This window comes from Drosophila eugracilis, unplaced genomic scaffold (genome assembly GCF_018153835.1).
Source record: "Drosophila eugracilis isolate 14026-0451.02 unplaced genomic scaffold, ASM1815383v1 contig_445, whole genome shotgun sequence".
Taxonomy (NCBI): Eukaryota; Metazoa; Arthropoda; class Insecta; order Diptera; family Drosophilidae; genus Drosophila; species Drosophila eugracilis.
In genome coordinates, this window is record NW_024573311.1 from 1,253,037 (window position 1) to 1,275,994 (window position 22,958).

Below are 22,958 nucleotides of genomic sequence, written 5' to 3' on the forward strand. Positions count from 1 at the left end.
GACACTAAATGCAACTTCACTTTGGCTTTATATGTTGATTTATTTTTACAAAATATGCCTGTCGGTTATGCATTAGAAAAACCTTACATTCTGCAGGGACATAACTGAACTAGCTAACTAATTGCGGAGCACTAAGAACTATGACATTACATTGGCGTCACCCTCCGGTTCATCTCCCCAGTCCCAGTTGTTGAAGGAGTCCTGAAAAATTAAAGAAATCAATTGAAATATTCAGGAATTGCTTAATAATCCAATCTTACATAGTCATCCAGATCGTACTTCTCCTCTGGCAGAGCCTGAGGTGAGCAGGCCATGTACGAGACTCCCGTATTGTGGGCGGAGCACTCGCAGGTCTGACTATGGATGGGCGTGGCGCTGGAGGCGACTCGTTTAGCGAAAATGGTGGCAAATCGCTTGATGGGATACTTTCGCTCCGGCTGCAGCTTGCGGGCACTGAACACAGATCCCTGTGTCTCCACTGCAAGCGTTGTGCAGATTCCCAAATTGCTCTTCGGGATGTGGGTGGTATTGCGGGTATCTGCATCTCCCTCTGGGAAACGCTTCGAGTAAACCAGCTTACTGTCCAAACCGAAGAAGTGACGCAGCTTTTTGTTTCGCTCAAAATCGAATTCTGTATCTGCCAGGACGTGAAGATTGATGCCCTCCTCCAACATGTATTGCAGGATAGAGGTGTAGTCGAAACGCATATCCTTGGCTGCACACTTGCTGCAGGATAGGAGAATAAAGGTCTTTGAAACTCCCGGACGGAAGTTCAGTTTGGCAGCAGCGGAAATGGCCATTAGGATATCGTTGCTGCTACCATTTCCGGTACTGATGTGGCCAAAATAGTTCGCTAGCTGATCCGGCTTGGAGGTGAATTCATTGTGTTCGTAAATAACACTCCTAGGTTTGTCGTATGGCGAAACTCCTCCAAAGGCCACAACAGCATAACTATGAATGTAAAAATTTGGATTGGGTTTAACTTATAAAAGGATTCTTAAAGGTTACTCACCGATTATTGGTCAGCTTAGCAGCTTGCAGCTGTTCTTCAATGCTGCTGACCACTGTCATGATGCTTTTGGAGGTGATGAGATTGGCATTGCAATCCTTGGCTTCTACTATAAAGACCACATCGCTGCTTCGTGGAATCTCAGGGCCTGAAAGCTCCAAAAAGGTGCCCTCTGGTACATAGGAACCATTCGATATTTCGCAGCTATAATAGTTGTAAATGAAATAGTGGAACTTATCTTTAAGTTTTTTAATGACTTACAAGACACACTGAGACGGCACCCGCATGGGAACCTTTAAAGCTGTACAGGCTTCGATGTAAGCCAATGCTGCTGCACAAGCTCCCTTGACAGCCGGATGTCCCTTTCGAATTGGTGGCGATTTCATGCCCAAATCCAGACACATTTCATAGAAGGGATTGGGATCAAGCACGGCACTGCAGGGAGCCAGAATGCCAGTTCGGAAGAAGCTGGTGCAAGTATCACTGACTTCCTTGCTTATCGGTTTAGTCTGGGCCAACTTAGTTTGCTTGCACTGCTTCAGGCTCCATGAATCCGTAAATTGCTGTGTCTCATTAGAGATTACGCTGTTAGACATGGTGTACTCGTCGGATGGTTCGTTGTTCAGGGTTCCCAGCAATCCTGCTGTTCTGGCAAAGTACCATCCACTCACCTCGAACCAACAAAGATCAAACTGCACATTGCAGTGCAAGCTGAACTCGGTGTCAGAGGTGATGGAGAGTACATCCAAGTCACGGTGGATATTCACAGCTCCCAGTTTGAGAGGCAGAATGGGTTGCGGATTGCCATTGATGGTTATATGCTATAAATAACAATTAGATATGGAAAACTATACAACAAATAATAGTTAAGTTAACTTACATCTGTTCCTAAGTCGATTTCAATTAGCTGATTATTGGCAATGAAGCTCAGCTTTCGGGTTAGTCCTTGGCCAGCCAGGGATTTGCTCTATAAGTAAATGGATTTAGGAAGGTATTAAAATAAATTAATTATGTTAAATACCCACCGCTGGCTCCAAAAGTAAAGTAAAGTTTCGTTTGAAGAAATCGTGGGCCAGCAGATAGCTGCACTGGGAATTAGGTCTTCCATTTCCGAACTCGTCAAAGTTGAGGTTCAAGCCCACGTAGCGCTGATCAAAGGTCATGTAATGCCGGGAGTCGATGAGCAAGGCGCGAGCTATAAAATAAAATAAAACCATAATTTAAATATGTTGATGTTTAACCTTATATTAACTTACAGTAGTACGGAGGTAGCCAGGTCTTCGGATCCAGATGAGTACGCATATTGTAAAGCTTCATGACGATCGAAGAGTTGGTTTCACTAAAGAAACTCTGGGCCTTGGCCAGCACCTGGTACTCGGGAATCTCCTCGAACTTGGGCGTCTCGTTGAATGCGTGCCAGGACATGGGTAACTTCTGTTCAAGGTCGATAATACCCACCTCCGGATCAAAAACAAACTTGGTCTTGGCCTCCCTGTACATGTCGGCTGTTTCCAAGGCATTCATGGCATAGTTGCGGAACTTGTTCCTCAGTAGTCCGTAAACCTGATGTAGGCGATGCTCTAGCTGCAGTTCGTCTGCCACCCAATCAACCTTCGCCACAATTTCATAGTATTTCTGAACCATTATCTGAACTTGATCGATTTTTCTCAAGCTGCTTAATTTCCTCCAATATTTCGGTAAGAACTTCATTCAATTCTGCACCGAAGGGTACCAGTTTAAAGTACTTTTCCTTAATGAAATTCCAGGCGAGTGTAGAATACTTCTTAATGTTGGTAATCGCATCGTTGGCCTTGAAGTCCCGGTAAAGACGCTCCGCATCAGCCGTAAAACTAGAGACCTTGTTGAAGTACGGAGATTCCGCCAGTTCATTGGTTCGCTTGTATATGAAATCAAATACTTCCTTGCTGAGATTCCAGGCTGTTGTCTCTATGAAGCTAATCATTTTGAAGAGATGAGGCTCAAATCGCTTCAGGACTGCCTTCCACTGATTTTCTGCCAAAGACCAGGTCTTGTGCCACAGGTTTTCAATGTACTTGATAAACTTAATGTGTAAATCCTTGACAAAGCTATCATATTTCGCAATGCCCTTCTCCAGTAGACCAGATATATAGGCAAGACTTTCACCATGGAAAAATCGTGCCACTGCATCAAGCAGGTTGTTATATGTGGTCTTTACAGTATCAATCAGCCACACGATGCTGTTGCGGAGAGCTTTTCCGGAATCTCCCATTGCCTGCCACAGTTCTGAGAATATCTTGGGCAGAGACTCGATGTGATCCCTAATGGCAAGCTCATCCAGGATAGTTAAAGTGAAATTAACCACGTTCTTAATGTAGAAGTCATTGGCCTCATAAGATTGATTAACAAACAATCTTAAATCAGCGAGGTCTTCCTCTAGCACGCTAAGCTGGCCAATGTCATCAATGAAATCTCTATTGTACTCCTTGGCTGTGCTCCATACAACACCCATTGATTCTGTGGTTTCCGTGTAGATAGACTTGATCCAAAAGTCAATTCCCTCCGAGAAGGAGCTGTAGACTGATTTACCCACGGATTGGATCTTCTCGCGAACTTCTTGCCGGATGGATGGACGCCAGTGGAAGCGACCAGTAATAAGCCGAGAATGATTCATCTTCAGATATGAACTAACGTCGATCACACGGATCTCCTCGTAGTTTCGCCAGATATCCAGGAATGCACTTCGTGAATCCGGGATATATCCCACCATTTGCAAATTCTGACTAGAGTCCTCGGTCAAATTGAAATCCATGCGAGCATACCGCTCTAGAAGATCTGCGTATATGTAACCCGAGTGGTTGGTGTCAGGAGTATCCCAAATTGTGGCGTTTAATCCGTAAATCGGATACTGGATAGTAGGCAGAAGGTGAAGTCGCACCGTGTGGAATGGCGACTGACGTTCGTACTCCACTTCCCGCTTATTGACATCGAGCAGGGCCAGGAACTTGCCGTATCTGGCAGGGAATATATCACGTTTATAGTGTGCTGTGGACTCCGTCTTATAGTATGAGTTCTTGGCCGCCAGGGTGCCATTCAACTGTACATCTAGCTCAGAAGCCTGATGTTTTCCATACACTTGGAAGGTGTAGTTGGTATGTCCCAGTTCATTGTACCTATCAGTCAACAGAGCACCCAGCTCAATTAGTTGCTCAGGATATTGCGAATAGTCGATGGTCACGTGTGTCCTTAACAAATCCCGCAGCCCACGATAGTAGGTCGCCTTGCAGTTAATGTCCTTTTCCAGGAGAGGATGTGCCACTGTCAGGGCAATAGTACGATGCTCTCGATCTCCACGTCTCAAAGGTTCCGCCTTCCATTGCAGATTGCTGTGTATAGTCTTTGGCTGTTGGTCGTAGTTTCCTCCCAACCATTGGAAGGTCAGGTCAGAGTTGAAGTCGCTGTCCGTCATGTAGTACTGGCCTGATGAGGAGAGATTGCGTTTTGGATAGAAAATTTCCAAGGCGAAGCTCTGAGATTCGTTGCCAACCTTAATGGTTAAGAAATTAGTAGGTATTATAATTACGGCTAGTTATCTACTTACCCTGCTGAAGTTACCCAACTCTAGATTGTATCCAATCCAGGCTGTCTCCGATAACTCCAACTTGGTGTGCTGCCTCACCACTTCGGGGCTGACGTCCTCATATTTGGTGCTCAGCACCACGGCACGGTTTGGATGAATAGCTACCACCTTAAAGTCCTGGGCATTGACAGTGGCCCTTGAATGTAGCTCTGCGGTCAAGTTGAAGTTCTTTGTGTTTCTCAGCTCGTAAACCTCAAAGTGTTTCACGTCCTGGGTACCCGCCGGATCACTGGAATCTCTGGTGCTAACATAATGAATTCCAAGAGGTTTTACCTCGTTTTCCAGCGTAATGTCCGTGGTTTCCTTGTATATCGGATGTTTCTGCTGCTCTACTCGCTTATACTTGCCATCAAGAACCTGCTTCTCATTGTACACGACCTTGACATTTCCAGCATCCTGATTGCGTCGCTTCTGCAGGCTATAAACCATATCCGCCCGATGACGAGTGGTCAAGGGAACTTCTATCTCCACATTGCCATTTAGGTTGTGGTTAACATTGTTGGCGTCGCTCTCGTAGTTGCTGTTCAACTTGAAGTAGGCGGAATCCTCAGGCCAAAAGCAGCGGCAGTAGCGATAGCTCTTTCCACTGTGAGACGGAATATATTTAGTATTAGGTCTATTTACTTTAAAATAAAAAAAACTCACTTTTTGGTGGTGAACTCAAAGTCAGTCTTGAACCAACTAACATTGAGGAAGGATGGTAATGAACTGTTGAAGACTCCATGCATGTTGCTCAGCGAATTGAAAGATACATCCAGATCGGTTATGCGACGACTGGCAGGATAGTCCAAGGCACACACCACCTTGTGGTAGTCCGTATTTTCCTTATCATAATGTCCAGAAACGGCGAATGTGTGCTCATCTTTGAACTTTGGGGGTGATCATCTTCGCAAAGAACTCTCGGCGGGCTCCTGACTTCTTTAGTAACTCGAAATCTCCCTCCACCACAGATAGACTCTTTAGTTTTCCCCATTCGAAGTGGCCCAAGCCCTTCAGGTTATTGGTAACATTTCGGTAGGAAAAACGAGATAGAAGCTTGTTTTCAGCCTCCAAGCCCTGGTAGCTGGTCTCGAGAACAAAGTCAGGGTTGATAAACTGCTTGCTAATCACGTTTCCTTGGTAGTTGGCACTCAGCTGATGGCGATCTCCAACAGGTAAGGGCAACTCGGTGATCACCTTAAAGTTGAAATCATCAACAGATTTGTATTGCGCACTGCCATTTACATCAAGGTTCCATTTAGAGTCCACACTCAGGCGACCACTCGTCTGCAGCTGAGTAAAGTTTTGTCCCGGATTGAAATACTTGGCACTGGCATGGACGATTCTTGGCCTAGAGCTTGGTCTCTCTATGTAGCTCTCTAGCACCAGCTGTAGATTTTCGCCAAGAATCCAAGACCACATGCAACTACCGCGTCCAATGTACTGACCGATCTTATACTCGCCAACCATATTGCCTGCTTTACTGTCAATGTCCACATCCGAGTGTAGATGCACCGAATCGATGCCAAGATTCTTCCAAGGAGTTTCCAAGCTCAGGTCACCCACATAGGAGCCCTTCGAGCTCGGCTTCAGGTTACCATTGAAGTTGATGCGGGCAATTTCTGGCTCCGTACTTTCCACAAGAATTGAGAAGTCCATAGCTCCATTGCTTTCGCTGGCACTAAAACCTCCTGAGATCTGGCACATTTTTCCATCCTCAATAGCACTAAAGGAAAAGCCAATCTTCTTTGGTCCCTTCTCATGGATGTTCAACTCAATTACACCATCTCGCCCTCCAGCCTTAGGCTGTACCCTTAAAGTGGCATCAATGGGCAGTCTATTGGACATGCGAATAACTCCTGCAACGCCATATGTAGCCATATTCCTGTACAGGAACCCTGAAACATCATAGCGTTCAGGGTCACGTGGGTTCTTAACCACTGTTCCATGCATGGAAATATTTCGGAAGTTTTTCAGTGGAGTCCACACCTCAATGTTGAAGACTTCTTTCTTTTTGTTAGCACGCGTTCCGTAAGATATGCTCTGGCCATCTTGACTCAGGAAGCTAAGATCAAAGTTCAGCTGAGGATTTTGACTCTGAGTGACCAGGATGGAGGTGGACGCCAACTGGAGGGGCAGCATTGTAGTTCGTATCTTACCATTGGCATTGACAATGTATGCTTGATCGGTATGCCAGTCTGTAGAAATTTGAAGCTGTTTGGATAATGCGATTAATATTTTATTAAAATATTATATAGATTTTGGATATTACCTGGTTAAGTGTTCCATTGTCGGTGACCTCGAAGCGAATATCTATGACGTTATCCACAGCTGAGGAGTCTTTCTTAAAGTACACCAGGCAGGCATAATGAGGAATAACGTCCGTTTCCAGCAGAATACCCACTGATGTTTCCAAGAAGTTATCTTCGTTCTGGAAAGCATAGATAGAGATTTATTAAACAATTCCTAAGATGTCATATTAAATGACAATGTACTTACCTCTACGGAGGCCGCCATAGATATATATGTATGGGCTGTAAGCGCGCTGATATTGCCCTTATAGGCATTTTCGTCCACTTCTAAACGTCCATGAATGTCAATTTGATTGAGCAATTCGTAGGGTGTGATTAGCTTAAGCTGGACATCATGTGCCTTGGGTTTCACATTGTCCTGCAGTGTGGTGTAGTTAAATTCAAAACCCAGTTCCTTCTTCTGATCCTTAGCATCGTTGACTGTAAACTTGATGCGTTCATAGAATGAATTGAAATGCAGATCGATGTGGTACTCTACAATCGACTTTATGTCCTTAGCCACAGCAAACGGTGTTGACACGGTCAAAAGATTGTGTACATTAATGTAGTCCGGGAAGTGTAGGCGATCCTTGAACTCCACATTTCCTTGTGGCAACTCCATATGACCCACAACCAGGTAGAAGTCAATGATTTCCTGAATGTCCACATTACCAACAATAGTGGGCCATACAAGAGTATCGATCTCGAAGTCCGTGAAATATGAGAAGTACTCCTCATCTGGATCTGGTTTATAATCCGTTGCAACATTCAGTGGCTTAAAGTCTTCATCGTACAGCATCTCCAATGCCATTTTGTTGCTGCCCAGCTTATTGACCAAGTCCGACTTTGGTTTTCCATTGATCATGACACCCAGTTTATAGTTGGAAAGCTTTCCGTGTAACTGGAAGACGAACTCATCCCTCTTCAGCAGTTGGACAATGAATCCGTTCTTCTCGAAGCCAGCGAGTGGGGTGAACACGACATAGGAGTACTCAAAGTCGGTTATATTTTGCATGTGCCAAACACCCGTAAAGCCCAATGTTACATTATTCCACAAACCGCGCATGTCCACACGCTCGGGATTGAATAGCGCGAATATGGCCGCCTGTTGGAAGCTCTCGATGGGCGTGGCCAAGCTAAACTTGACGTCGAAGTTTAAGAAGATTCTTAACGTCAGCCAAAGCCTCCACTCCGAGAGCTGCCGTAGGAGATCTGACCTCAGCCACCGCATGACGTTTCTTCTCGTTTAGCCCAAAGCGAGCGTTGATAGTTCGGAATTTCTCCAGTGGAGTAGTAATGTTAATAGTTAGCATATTATCCGTAAGCTTCTTGACATAACCGTCCATGGTCAAAGTGAATTCTCGGATATCAAAGTTAAGAGAAGCTGCTCCGCTGACCTTCTTTTGATCGCCCAGTGAGAATTGGGCTACCAAACCGCCCTTCTCGTAGCCCTTGAAAGGACTAACCAAGTGCACTAAGCCGGAAACATTGTGGTAACGCTGATTCTTCTCAATTTCCCAACTGGAGTCTATGCTATAAGTGTTGAAGGTATCGTTCTGTCCACTGTATCCCAGATATAGCTCCGTGTCCACCTTCTTGTCATTTTGCCAATGCACAACCTTTTACATTGATCGTAGGTATATCCTTGATTGTACTGTTGATACCGAAGCGAACATCATAGCTGGTCAACTGATCATTGATGTCGTAGTCGCTCCTGTAGCCCACCTGCAGCTTCTGATCATCTGCCCAGAAGAGCGACGAGTTTACTAGGATCAAGTTGTTCAGGTTATAGATTTCGGCATGAAGGCTGTTGGTGCGCCAGCCATCAAAAGGAGTCCGCAGCTCAGCATTTACCCAGTTGTGGAGCGATTGTCCGGGAAGAATGCCCGCATCATAATCGAATTCGATCACCTCGGTGATGCTCCAGGAGGCGTGAGCCTTGCCAAAGTATTTCGGTCCTCCGGTGTAAGACTTAAAGCCAAAGTTGATAGTGCGCTCCGGATAGGTGATCATCAAATTTCCATCATACTCCTTTGATCCAGGTCTATTGTATTCCGCAAGCAGACCCAATCGCTGGCTGGGATCGCGATTAGCATCCCACTTGAGTTCTAGTGAGAGCTCCTTACGCCTATCCACATTCAGCAGACCAACTTTAATATGGACATCACGGATTCTAATGGTATATGAGAGAAATTAACGTTTGACATTTTCTCAGTCATAATTAAGTCTTACTTATCTATGTGAAGTTCTAGCTGGAGGAGCTTCGGCTGCTCTGACAACAATTTGGCGTTGAGCCAGTAATCACGTTCCTTGACCTTGAATCTCACCTCCGCATTGGAGTTTCGATTGTGGGCATTGGCTGCATATTGTATTGTCACGCCATAGGGATCCTTGCCATACTTGGCCTGAAGATCATAGAAGATCAGTAACTGATTTCGACGATACACAATATTTGAGGGAGGTTGTATTGAAAGACGGACTTTCCACAATCATCTTAAGGTGGTGTAGGGCCTGAACTCGGGAGCTGCGGTCCTTGTAGTTAGCCTTGATCGCGACTGAGTGACCAGTAAACCAGGAACCATTGATGAAGATCTAGAAGGATTTAAGATAAAATATAACATAGACCAACTGACTAAAAATCTGATCCATACGATGTAATCCTTAGTGGCCTTCTCGTTTATTTTTAGGCTGCCAGTACACGAGTTGAACTCTGGAACAGTCACGTTCATGTAGGCGTCAATGGCAAACAGATTCCTCCTCGGCAAATGCACGGAAAACAGGCCGGTGATCTCCTTCTCAGGAGCGTACTTCAGTCCCACAATCACATTGTGCTCAGTTCCATTCTTGCTGCGTTCTTCATGCCTTTTAATATTGTAAAAAAAAATTTAATTATAATATTAAATATAAAAACTATTAAGAATATAAACTCACTTAACCTGAGATGCGGTAGTCAATCTTTGATCTTGGCAGCTTCAGTTCAAGACTGGCTCTTGTCCGAGAGCCCTCCAAGATAGTGTCCTCCGAATGGGATCGAGCAAAGACCAAGCGAAGCAGACTCGTATAATTGGGATTAACGTAATCGGGGGCATTGTTGTAAGTGATCATGCCTTCTGTGTGGCCCTGTAGACTGAGCCAAGTTGCATCCGATGCAAAGTTTAGCTTGGGATATGCAGATGTCTGGAGTTTCATGTTACCCCGATACTCAGTCTTCGTTTTATCGCCATTATTTACAAGCTTTCCGGCAAAGTTGATCTCCTCGATCTTATTTGCTTGGAACTAAAATCAAAAGTGGAAAATCTTTAAAAAAAAAAATTAAATTGAGAAATAAATGCAGATACTAACCCTGTACTTGATGGTCATGTTGGTAGAGGTGGTTATCTCACTCTGTACAACGTTGCCCTTTAATCACAGCCTGCAACTTCTTAGTCTCAAAGGAGAGATCCACGTCGTGTTGCTTGATGCCGTTCTTTTCGTTTACCTTCACAGTACCTGCCAGTCCGGTTATGTTGACACCATTAATGGCTAGCAGCATGCGAGGATTGTATATCCAGGCAGTAAAGTCCTGATGTCTTCGCAGTTCCATGCCAAGGTCTAGGGATCGATTGCCATTCGTATCTAGATAAACATCCAAGCGTCGGAAATCTGGGTTTCCGTCAAAACTGCATCCAGCGGATACGCGGTTAGGTCCATTAGCAAAAGCCACGGATGCATTAAAGGCATCGGGCACCTTAGTCACATTTGCAACCAGAACTCGCGGAACCTTTGAGCCTGGCGTGGTAAACACCAACGAGAAGTTGTTGTCTTCATCCTGCTGATCCCACTTGTACTCAAACACGTACTTCTTGGCAGTTAAATCGGATTTCTTAAGGATCAAGCTAAAGTTCAGAGGCCCTGCTAGCAAAAGGCTTGGGTAAATTTCGGTGGAATTACTCAGATCGGGGACACTGTAGTGGGAACACATCTGCAGTCCAATAGCCTGATCGAGAACGGGCCACGTGCAGGTGGAGTTCGCACTCCGTTTGGCAATACCCGCCTGGGGGAGCTCCTCGTCTCGCTTTTTTACCAACAGCTCAGATCGGACACTGAAAATCTCATTCTGATCCTGGGGAAGATCGAAGGAGAAGGAGACCAGATTGCGTCCACGCACCTTAAGTTTGGCTACTAACTCCGAGTTCGAGTACAGATTGCTCTTGACCTTGATGCCCGATTGATCCCAAAACATGTCCGTTTGCATTGTGGTGATCACATCTACGGACACCGACGGCTTGAACCTTCCTTGGACATCAAAGTGCCAATCGGTGGGCGGATCCATCTCATCGAGGTTTCCACTGATACGAAGATCCACTGAAGAAGCTCCAAAGGCATGAATCGCTAATGGAAGTCCGACTGCCAGAGGCACAGTATAAGACGCATCCAGAAAGACTTGCGACTTTGTATGCTTGAACTCTTTGCCGGAGAGCACGTTCTTAGCTTGCTGGAACGGATTGTATTTGGCGGCCAAGCCCATAACCTCCAACATAGACTCTACATTGTAATAGCGTAGATCGTTGCCAAAGATCCGTAGTCCAAACTGTGCCCGTGGATTATTGTAGTCGTACTTAAGTTTGTAACCAAGACTGTCCACGCTGCGTTCAATCTCCTGTTTGCGGTCAGAACTGACATCCCGCTTATGACGCTTAGTTCCTTCTAAAGACTCCTCGAAGTCGTAATCCTCGTCCTCCACCTCCTCATGGGCTTGAACAGATTGCTGGGCTTTCCTCTTAAGTCGCAGATTATCTAGACTTAGAAGGTTTTCAAGGGTATCATCTTCCTCGGCACTTTCGTTACCCAGCCAACGGTTGAGGAAGGAGAGCTTCTTGCGCAGCAGCTCGCCGCTCAAAGGACCCTTGGGGCTAAAGGCATTAGCTGCCAATTCCTCCAGTCCTTCAGCGCGGGCCGTGAGCTCAAAGAAGTTCACTGACTGACCAAAGAGATCGGATGTGAAGTTAAGACTGGCAATTCGAGGCAAGTAGGAGTCCGTGCCAAAGATGACATTCGCATCAGTGGTGGTGCCGAAATTATACTCGTCGAAGAACAAACTGTGCTCATAGTTCCTCGAGAACTTGCGAATATCCATTTTGAAGCGTTCCGACAGCTCATCATTTAGTAGCAAACCCTGAGCCTCAATACGTACAGGGGAATTAGACTTTGCCAGGTTAGTGAGATGCGACCATACGAATGATCCAACTTGATTGATTTGCTCATGTTCCAGCACCGATTTTATGGTACCAATAGATATATAATCAGGACACCTCATCGCCTGCAAGTAACTGTATATACGTAGCTCCGAATTCAGAGTGTAGTTCGAATAGCTCTCCAGGAAGAAGTTTCGGTATCGTAGACAGTCCACCCGTCGGAAAGCTAAAATACCTTGTAGTCGAATATCGATCGAGATTTCGTCCTCCCGAATAATCCATTGTAGTTGTTCTGCAAAAGCATCCGACACCACTCCAATGTTACCTAATCCTTTGAGCAAAATCACCATACGCTCGCGGGTGCGACGTTCTCCCTTGAAGTTGTTGTACAAACTTAGGAATTCAGTTTCCAAAAGATTGATGATCTGTTGCACTCGGAGGTTCTCCTCGCAGACTTCGGTGTGTCTGCAAAAGCTGTGCACCACAGCAGTGGCTCCCAACGTGTACTCAGGGTCGAGTCTGTTCTTGGCGTATTCGAGGATCGAGAAGAAGGTTTCCAGGGTCTCTTCATCGGGACGTGTAATAAACGACATGGTAGTCATCCAGCTGTGAGCCATATCCTTAGATACCTTTTCGTTGACGATCTGATCCCGCATTACTTTATACGAGGCTGTGCTACGGATGTAGGGTAAGGATTCCAAGACGTGGTTTCTAATGAAATTAAGAAATAATTTAATAAATCAATAATTCATTATCCAAACTATAGTTCTGATCCGTTTACTCACTTGCCCTGTTCACAGGTACTGGCAGACCGCTGGAGCAACACAGATAGAGTTTTGTAGTCGAGGCTCTTGGAGGTCTGCAGGAAGTTAGTGAAGACATCGATGAACTCTCGCTGGATATTTGGGAAGCCAACAGCGCACATCTGCACCAAAAGCTCTCGAGCAGCCTTAATTTCATCGTGCGAGGGCTTCACCGCTGGAGTATGATCGAAGATGAGGGTGGCTCGTTGGTCTACCAACTCAGGATCTACAGAAGAGTAGAGCAAGTTAATACGATAATCTACTTCATAATCCCTCTGAAATTACTTACTTTGTTCTAAGAACTCGCCAACACTGTAATTATCCTCTCCCTTAAGCTTTAAGCTACTGCTACTGGTAGTTAGGGCACCCGAACTAACGTTGGAGAAAGGCACCAGCAGATGTGTCTCCAGACAACTAATCTCGCGGTAGACATTGTTATCAATGGTCAGCTGGAAACCGCAAAGGTACCATTTGATTTGGTTAAACAAAATCGTATTATAATTGTTGGGATAGATAGTGAACTGATCCCGCTGCCTCTGGCAACGCCGAAGCAAAAGAATCGATAACTGTAAGCACTTGATGATAATTCTATATTAAGCTGCAAATCCTTGAGGTTAAGTTTCTGTTAAGCTGTACATTTTACAGGGTAAAATTTTGATACTCGAGGAGCGCGGACGTAAAGTAAGATCCTAAACTTCAGAATGAATATTATATCTTTGTAATTCCTAGGAATTAAAAGTACTAGTGGAACCAGCGCTAAATAAACAAAATTTAACTCACATTGCAGTAGCTCTGAGATTTAAGGATTGGCCAAATGGTCTTGTCATCGCGGAATGTGTAAGGAGTAGTCTGCAGCACCGAATGGGTGGCGTAACGCTGCCTGCAGGTGTTGATGTCCTTCGTCTTTCGAATCTTGACATAAACACTGTCGGTGTCCTCCAGGGCATATTGCACCTGACATTGACCGGACACATCCGTTTCCGTTGTGTTGGAATCAACATCAAAACGCATCATAGTGTTCTGGAAAGCCGACAGGATGCCCTTCTTGATATTGAGCACCCAGGGTGTTTCTTGCTCCTGGGGACACACTTCGCTGATGAAACCGTCATGGAAGGAGAAGCGCAGTAGGTTTTGAGTAAGATCCACGCTCAGTTGTGAGCTTTTGGGATGCATATTCTCATAGTTCTCCGTCTCGGGCTCATTGTTGTCCAGGCTATCATAGTAGTCGTATTCCTTGGGTTTCTCACCAGAGGAATCACTGCTGTCGGCGCTGACCTCGTCCAATTTATCGAACAGTCTGGCATCGCCGATTCTTAAGTAGCCCTCGCAGGGCTTCGGAAAAAATATCTCCAAGTTGGTCTTCAGCAGCAGGTCGGAGCTGTTGTCGCCAGATCCGGCGAACTCTGTGCGCACAGCCACCGTATATTCATATTTATATAGTTTATTACTGTCGTAATTAAACTTGGATTTTTCAGTATCACATTGCGGACGTCCGCAGATGTGTGGGTCCTTAAGGGGATCTACGAAATAAGAGATATATTTTTGTAATTTATTTATATATTACATATCTAAAGCCTTCCTAAGGTTTAGCAAATAAGGTTGAAAGTTAAATATAAATTTAAATTGAATTACTTTCTCTCAGTGCCTGAGTCTGTGCGATGAGCAGGAGCAGCCAAATGACAGCTAGAGGCTTCAATTTGCCCATAATGGGCATCTCCTTGGCGATCAACGTTACTCCGAAAGGGAAAGATTACATGTAGAAACCTGCAAGAGAAGAATATAAAAATCCAGATAAGCAATGTGAGCATGAAAGACGAAGATATCCCTGTTCAACTGTGACTTCATTAAGAATCATCCCTGCCAGTTCAATGCCTCGACTACTCTTGGCCTTTAATTAAATAAATTTTGCAATCGATTGGACAAAACGATGGAACTACTAAGTTAACTTCAGAGTGCTAGCATTTGACATGCTGACACCAGCAGAAACTCCAGGAATAGCAAAAGGAACAGTTCTGTAATATTCGCAAAATGATTTCTCACTCAAGTGCGTTTTGGCCAGGAATGGGTGCGATTTCCTTTGAAGCCTCACATATCCCGGCCAGAGTCATCCGTCCATTATTATAACACGCAAACGCCTTATGCCCACACAGCCCCCTGCGGAGCCAAATGCAAAGCCAAAGCAAATCAATTGTATTTCCACTTGATTCCACATAAAACACACAAAACCAAGACCCAAGGAGTAGTCTCAGACCCTCTGCCATCATTAATTCCAGCAATAAACTGGAGGGGTGGCAGCAGTAGAAATCCTGCGGGGCGTTCCACGACAGCTTCGATTGATGCCAACTGTTGTTTGCATTTGCATTTGATTTTAAAGCTGCAGCACAAAAACAAAAAAAAATACAAAAAAAGAGTGTAAAATCTTTTTTGTTTTGCCCCTTTGCACTTTGCTGTATTGAACTTCAGAGCTGCATATAAATCCTGCACCCTCGGTAACAGAGATGGCAAATGGAGATAGAGAAAGCAATTAGGTTTTAAGCAAATTTTTGGATAAGATCTTAGTTTGTTAGGAATTCAAGCGGTTAACAAGTCTAACGACTTATAATTCTTTAGAAAAAATATCAAAAGTCCAAAGTGTACAACTTTATAAGCAGTTTCTTTGGGTCAAAATAGCAAAAGAAAAGATTTTTGAGCTTCTTTAGTAGGAAACCGAAATAAAAGTTTTAAGAACTTATACTTATTCAATGCAGTTTTCCAAAATAAATTACCTAACTTTAGGTTTGTGAAAGTGTTCTTACACATTATATTTCATAGTTTAGAACATTTTCGTAAAATGATTACAAACATTTTGATTTTTGCTTTAAAAAAAAATGCCTAAGAAACTAGCCAGAAAATATCCGTGGCAACACCTCTGCCCCACATGCCCATACTTCTCCGGTTCCTGCGGTCTGATTGCGGTTCTGGCTGCTTGCTGACAATGATTGCTGCAAGAAACAGTGAGAGCACTTAACACTTTTTTGCACTTCGACTCCTGCTCCAACTTATGCTGCTGCTCTGGATTTGGCCAGCGTGGCATGTACATCAATTCGTTCATTTCCATCGAGGACACCCTACCATCATCCCTTCCTTTCGAGCACCCACCTCACCCGCAGGATAACTGTCGGAATCCTTGTGTGCGGCTGTCACAGATTGAATTGCGTTTGCTGATGGCTGCTCTGGTAAATAATGATTGCAAATCACGCTGCTGACGCCAATCGGGCCAAATTGCACTTTCTTCTATGTTTTATCACTGCTTTTCTTAGCAGGCTTCTTTCTGTTTTTCTCGTTTTTAAGGTTTTATCACATTTCTTATAATACATTTTGATATATAGGTTGGTCATTAAACTTAAAGTTAGTCATTTAATTCAATTCAATCCCTGCTTTCAATTTAAATTTGCCTAAACGAAACGAATCATGAACGAAAATTGGTCTAGCAGCGCTGCAGCTTATCAATTAGGGTTTTCCACGCACGATGCATTGAGATTAGCTAGTCAGTGCCCCACGAAAAATAAGAAGAATACTAGTTTGTATGCACTGCAGCGAACCAGAAGCTCCTCCTGCACATCCATTCCACTTCAGTATTATTATCTCCCTTTCAGCGACGACCCCACGACCCTCAATCTGGGCACCGCGCCCTGCAGGTCACTTCACGCCTCCTCTGCTACACAGAGAACAATTTAGATAAGGAGAGTGTTAAAATTTCATTGTTGTATGTGTTTAATTTGGTTTTATTTTTACTTTTTTTAATTCTTTATAAGGGTATGTATATGCAACTTTTTCTGTTCGTTAAAGATACATCACATTCTAAATCTTCAGTGTGGTTTTTGAAAATTTATTTTTTTTTAGTTATTAATACAGTAAAGCATGATTTTCTTCCAGTGTACGCCTCCAAAACTGCTGCCGTTTTTATCCGCAAAGCAGACAAAGCTGATAAGCGATAAGCGGCTTAACTTCCGCGGCTGCTCGGACGAACGAGGACGTGAAACTGGATTCGGAATAGGAGTAGAACTATCGAGTTTGCCAAGATACATACACATACATATAATTTGACAACGATTTGCAAGAATAATAATAATGGAAATGGGATTTTCGCGGCATGCTCTTTGATGATTTTTGCTGCACTTTTGGGCTAAGCCTTTGAGCTTGTATACAGCATCCAGCATCCAGCACGACCTTAAAATCAAAAGCCCCCAAAAAAGAAGGAGGAGAAGGAATAACAATGCAGAGTGCACATAAATTCAAACTCCAACCCGAACTAGGTGGCCCCAAACCCATTGCGATTCCCAAGCAAACAAAACTTACGATTACTTGGCCAAAGCCAGAGAAACTCAGGAGCCATTTGTTTTCATATTTCCCTCCTCACACACTCACACCTCCCAGTACCCCCTATTCCCCGACTCCCTGGGCACCTCTCATAGAACATTTCCCAGGCAAACATTTTGGTAAAAATGCAATTTTCAAGTGAAGGTGAAGTTGCAGTCGAGTTCTGGAGAAAGAAGAGAAAGAGGTGCGGAGATGTGAGTTCTGGGGAAGGCGAAAGGGCACAAGGAGAACTTTAGCAGATTGTTAGCGAGTTAAAAGAACACCTGAAATGTCGATTTGAAAAAGCAAAGTTGTGCATATGCTTTATACATATACAAAAATTAACTTTATAACTATTTTTTGGAGTAGATGGCTTAAAAATATTCTTTTAATAAAGATATTGAGAAATGAGCTGTAAATATTTTGAATTAACTAGGAGTTCATATTAGCAAAAGAATTTTTAGATTTGCCAATAAAGTTTTTCATAAGATCAATATTATAGTAAAAACTTTATTGTAGGCAAAAGTAAAAATAAATAAAATAAGCAATTCAGCATTTTATATAAATTTATAATAATAATGAGGGTGTTTTTGTTTATTAACTTTCGAACTTACTTTAATAGCCAATATTTGCCACTCATCGTTTTGATCATATCACAGCTTGGAATTTTCCAGTCAACTTTCACTAATAACCAATCAATAGAAGAAACAGTGACTCTAACCCTTTATTCAAGAAAATCATAGAGCCCTGCCTTGTTCCGAGTCTCTCTCTGTTGGCATTTTGTCTTGATCTTCTGAACCCCTGACTCCAAACTCAACAAAGGCGAATAAAGTAAAAGGAAAAATTTGCACTAACATAAATTCCAAAGTAAATGCAATTACGTTTGCTGCAACAATTTTCCGGCGATGGAGAGCAGAGGAACACCTTCCAAAAAGGGGTTAGGAAGCAAAGGGTTGCCGCGTGCCACATACGCACTCACATCCATATGTTCCGCATGAATTGTAAGGCGGAAATTCTCATCTTTGTCGTCGTCGTCATCCTCGTAGCTGCCGGCATGCAAATCTAATAACAAAGTATGAAAAGAAAGTTCCCCATGCAGCGAAGAAAACATCAACTTTGAGGAGTTGCAAACTAAATTGGAGATGGCTAGAAAAAAAGTCAACCAGCCGAGGGAGAGCAGTAGAAAAAGATCTCCTCCATTACCATTGCGTTCAATTTTGAAATTTTTGAGTGCGTGCAGCATGCAGCAGCGTCACCGGAAGCAGTAGCAACAAATGGGACAAAGGAAACGATGACAACGGATGCAAGCAGTCATTGCATAAAGATGGAGCAGTTTGTACCCGCTCTACATTCCTCCATTTGCAGTCCATATCCCTTCCCGCCGTAAAAGGTTAAAAAATAAAGGGAGCTCAGGGCTACGAGGCTGTAGCGATCTGACTTTTATTTGGCTTTCACTGGGGATATTTATACCTCAGGTAAGTAAACTCCCAAGGTATGATCTTTTAGTTGAAGTCTATGTTCTAGCCGTTCGATGAGAATTTTTCCTACTCCCATCATAATCTGATCCTTACCTTAAAGCTTACATAAAAGAATCATTATCAAATATTTTAGATTGTTTAACGCTACCAAAGATTCGTTTACAGTATTTAAATACTGAGTATCAAATAGTCGTTTGCCATCCAATAAACTCCATCGTTTTTTGATACCTTCCCGCCACCTGGTTGCCATTTTAGCGCCATCACGCTCCGCTCGACATAGGCTCCTTGTTATTGTTGTTGGCCTTTGTTTTTGCACACAGCCGACTGGACCGGCCATACCATCCTGGCCCTAATGGCCTCCAAATGGGCGTCGTATTTGTGCTTTCCCATCTCTCCAGCCTCCTCCTCTCATCGCTTCCTCATTCGACGTGCATACAATATGCAATGCATTTTTTCATGTTCGATAAAGACAATGGTTGAAGGAAGGTAGGAAAGAGGAAAAACGGAGTGGAAGTGGAGCAACAATGGCCAGAAAAAAGGAAGGTGGAAATTGTTCGTGTGCTGGGTGAGAAATTGGAAAATTGAAAATTATGTGTATCACTTGAAAAATGGCTAATAAACGAGATTAAAATTGCCAGAGGCGTGATTTTCAGCTGTAAACTGAGAACTTGCAAAGGCAGGTGAGAAAAAGAGTAAAATGAAGGAGGAAAAGGCAGTGGATTGGGTTGGTTTTAGTGTGAGTATTCAAGAGAAAAACTTTTGAAAGGCCAGAAACTATGTGTCCCTGTCAAATTGCTTTGGGTCTGGATGGGTTAAGGGATAATAAACGTGATACCATGTCCAAAGGAGGGAATATTAATGAAAAGAACATTAAGGAGAAGTAAACTAAGTCAAGAATAGAAAATTGTTAAATATTTGAACAGAAACAAAGCTTTATTATTGGCCCAAATGACAAACTAAAAGAAAAACCTCACTAAACTTCAATTATTGTTTTTAAACTAAGAGAAATATTTGAAAGAAATTCTAACCAATATTCAAGGGAAATATTCAAATTGAGTTTTCTCAGAACCTTTGAACGGAAAAATCCTCGGAATAATTTCTGTTAAAAATATGTAAAGAGGAGAAACTTGTTTATGGGTAAAAACCACACCTTAGCATCATACCATAACTCAATTTTGCCCCAGCTAACTGCTCAAATCAATACGCATACGCACCGTTGTACGGTGGATACGGATGCTGCCGCTCTGAAAACGAGTGACGCTCACTTTCAGTTGGCAAACATTTGCATAATTTGGAAATGCTCACTTAGATTTTGATGCCAGTTGGCTCTCCCGCACATTTGCAGTGAACGGAAAGTAGAACTATTATGCAAATTTGGTATAAACGTTGAACAAAAAAATATCCCCATGCCATTTGTGTGACTTGTAGTCAACTGCAGGCGTTTCTCATTCCCATTCTCAAGCTAAAGGTGTTGCCAGGCAGTTGGCTGTAAATAGTGCTTCTCTACAGGATTCCTTCCCCTTCCCGCGGGTTTCTCCTTTAACTGGCAGTTTGTCTGTTTGTTGGTTTTATGTGGCTTAAATCGTTGCCGTTTCTCCAGTTGCCCCAGCTGCCTTTTTATCCCCTGGTTTGGCAATGTTGTTCCTGTTGCTCTCGTGCGGCTCCTGTCGTTAGGCTACTTAGTTCTTAGTTGCAGTCGTCGTGGCCGCACTTTTGGTTCGTTTAATTTTTATGGCTTTGTAATTAAAAAAAATTATGGCCAAGTGGCGCGAGGAGGAAACGAAGGAAACCCAAAAGGGAACTAGTTTCCTTGTCAGCCAGCTGGCTAAGCTCCCTTTTAACGGTCTCCCTGGCCAGCCTTCTTATATGGTCTCTAATTGAAAGCAGAATGCACGTGTTGCTCTCGAGGTCTTCAGCCATTTGGGCCACTTTGCGAGGGTGCCGTCTAGTCTGGGGAGGGCTGTCATAATACCAGATGGGATTTATGCGGGTCATAATGAAGCCTTAAATAAGTATATTTTCACTCATATATCTAGCTAGTTTGTGCTCTTCATTTTGACAGAGTTTCTCCCATTTTCAAGTGCTTTATTTTTTTTACCTCCTTCACCTCTATTAATCCTGGTGCTTTATCATGTTTAAGGCCAGGACATATGCAGGAGTTGCTCCTCTGCACACCTTCTACCTTGGCAGATTGATGTCAACTGTCGGAGCGACATTTTTGGGCTGACTTGGGGCTAAGTGGCGACCAACAAGTGGACAGATCGCTTGAGGAAATTAAAAGAAAACCGCACAGTGGGGCCTCGTTAATGCTACCCGTGAAGCTGTTGACAGGCATGGTGACATTGGAGTGCCTCGGCGAAGCCATAATCCTTTCACCTCCACAATCTGAATCTGTCACTTGCCACTGCTTCGTGTTTCATGTGTGGGATTCCACAGGAAAGCAGCCAGCGAGCGTACGACATGTTGTGCGGAAAACAATAAATGCGCCAAAGGCTGGGCAGATCCCTGTGGATTGTGTTAAGGAGTAAAAATGTTCTTTTCCACACTTGACGCAGACTAAAGGATTTATGGGGAAAAGGTGGAATCATGAAAAGGACTGCAAAAATGTTACCCTAAGAGTTTTTGTGGATAGATGAAACAGAATCAGATTAGCTAACATTAACTGGAGAATGATTTATTTTTATAATAAAAATTTTAGACTAAACAGTCGTCGTTTTAAGAATAATTAAAAGTTCTTTCTTTGTATTTAATTTTTTTTTATTTTGCTTTATTGGATACGACAAATAATCATTATTCTGCCCTCCATGGTAAGACTTCCAATGACATGGCTAACGATTTTAGTAATCTTGTATAATTTTTCTTTATAAAATGGTTTTCGCTTTAATCAAGGATGTAAAGGTTTTGTTTTAGTCTTCATTACTAATACGAAATCTTTAATAACTCGTTAAAAAGTATATAAATTTGATAAGGTAAGTACTTTTTAAGGAACATGCCCAATATATATATTAACCAATAAATAAATATCTTTTTTTAGGTTTTAAAATGTATTAAAACCAGCACTTAAGTTAAACAAATTTCGAAAAATGAAAGCTTTTTATTATTATTGTATGTTAGTTTCAAAACCAAATATATTTATATTTCATGAATTAATTTAATTAAAGGTGATCTCATTTCACTTAGCTGCGGAAGCGGATCCATTTCGTTCGAAGTTGTAGCTGATTTCCAGAATGAATCTCTTATCAGTTAACAGTTATCAGCTAAAAATATTCGCACGTTTCTCACTTTTTTTGTCTGTGTTTATAAAAAGATTAATCTTGTATTTCACTTATAAATGCAAAGACAATGAATGATTGAAAATACTCCAGTAAGAAGCTTATTTACACATCAATCATTAAATTAATATTTTAATGATTGTATTAACTATATTTAACATTATATACTTAATGGCATTTTTAATCTGTCAACTTATAGTTTCGCTGCAAAACATTTCACAAGACAACTAAGAAAGACAGTCTGGAATCGAGAGATTTTTCTCTGCTCTTCCCCGACAGCTGCTTATCACTTCACACACTTTATTTATAAGAGCCGACTTTGATTAGACGACAACTATTCCTTCTGGTTTTTGTATTGAACTTTTGACCCAGTCTTATCTGAGTCCGAGACTGATTCCGATTTTAAAATCCACACGTATGCGATTTTAACGAACGATTTCAAAGCCTTCAACGCGACATGTGGCGGACCGATTTTCATAGTTTGAGGTTATTTTTTGAGAAACTTTCCAGCATTTTTTTTCCACATTTTCCGCTACATTTGGGTTCTGCAACGTAATCGCATTTTCCCCCATTTGAATTTGCCGCATTTCACTGCACATTGCTCTGCACAAATAATCAGCACACATTAATGAGCTGCGAGCTTATTTCCGGTACGTTAGGCAATCATACACACACTTGCAAAGCCCACCTAACCCACTCACACACACGCAGTAACTAAGAAATAAAATGCGGCGGCGCAACAGGATGGCAAACAAGTGCCAGCGAAGTTGGGAAAACGGTGAATTTATCCTTACTTCCGGTTCGAACGCGCCGCCAAACACCTTCAACAGGCTTGTTCGCTCTTTCTTTGCCTCGCCTCGGTTTCGTTTCCGTTTCCGTTCTCGAGCTCGTCACTCCACTTGAGTTGAGTTCTGAGGAAGCGTCCGTTGCCCACGAAGCGGCAAACACGAATGAGGCAACGGATTCTGGTTCTGATTCTGATGCTGATGCTCCGC

The 22,958-nt window shown here is 43.0% G+C and overlaps 1 protein-coding gene across 1 annotated transcript; it reads right to left on the reverse strand.

The window, feature by feature from the left end:
• Positions 1 to 20: 20 nt before the first annotated feature.
• Positions 21 to 22,894, reverse strand: LOC108110736. The gene is given in 26 exon segments (XM_041819108.1): positions 21 to 201; positions 261 to 951; positions 1,013 to 1,213; positions 1,271 to 1,830; positions 1,890 to 1,976; positions 2,035 to 2,204; positions 2,266 to 2,674; positions 2,676 to 4,535; positions 4,590 to 5,214; positions 5,274 to 5,503; positions 5,505 to 6,821; positions 6,880 to 7,038; positions 7,107 to 8,057; positions 8,059 to 8,520; positions 8,522 to 9,071; positions 9,131 to 9,351; positions 9,353 to 9,490; positions 9,550 to 9,771; positions 9,842 to 10,174; positions 10,241 to 10,300; positions 10,302 to 12,783; positions 12,858 to 13,101; positions 13,165 to 13,324; positions 13,656 to 14,395; positions 14,508 to 14,639; positions 22,758 to 22,894. Coding segments are annotated over 25 exon segments (13,017 nt in total). The 5' UTR covers positions 14,590 to 14,639; positions 22,758 to 22,894; the 3' UTR covers positions 21 to 138.
• Between the last annotated feature and the right edge of the window lie 64 nt (positions 22,895 to 22,958).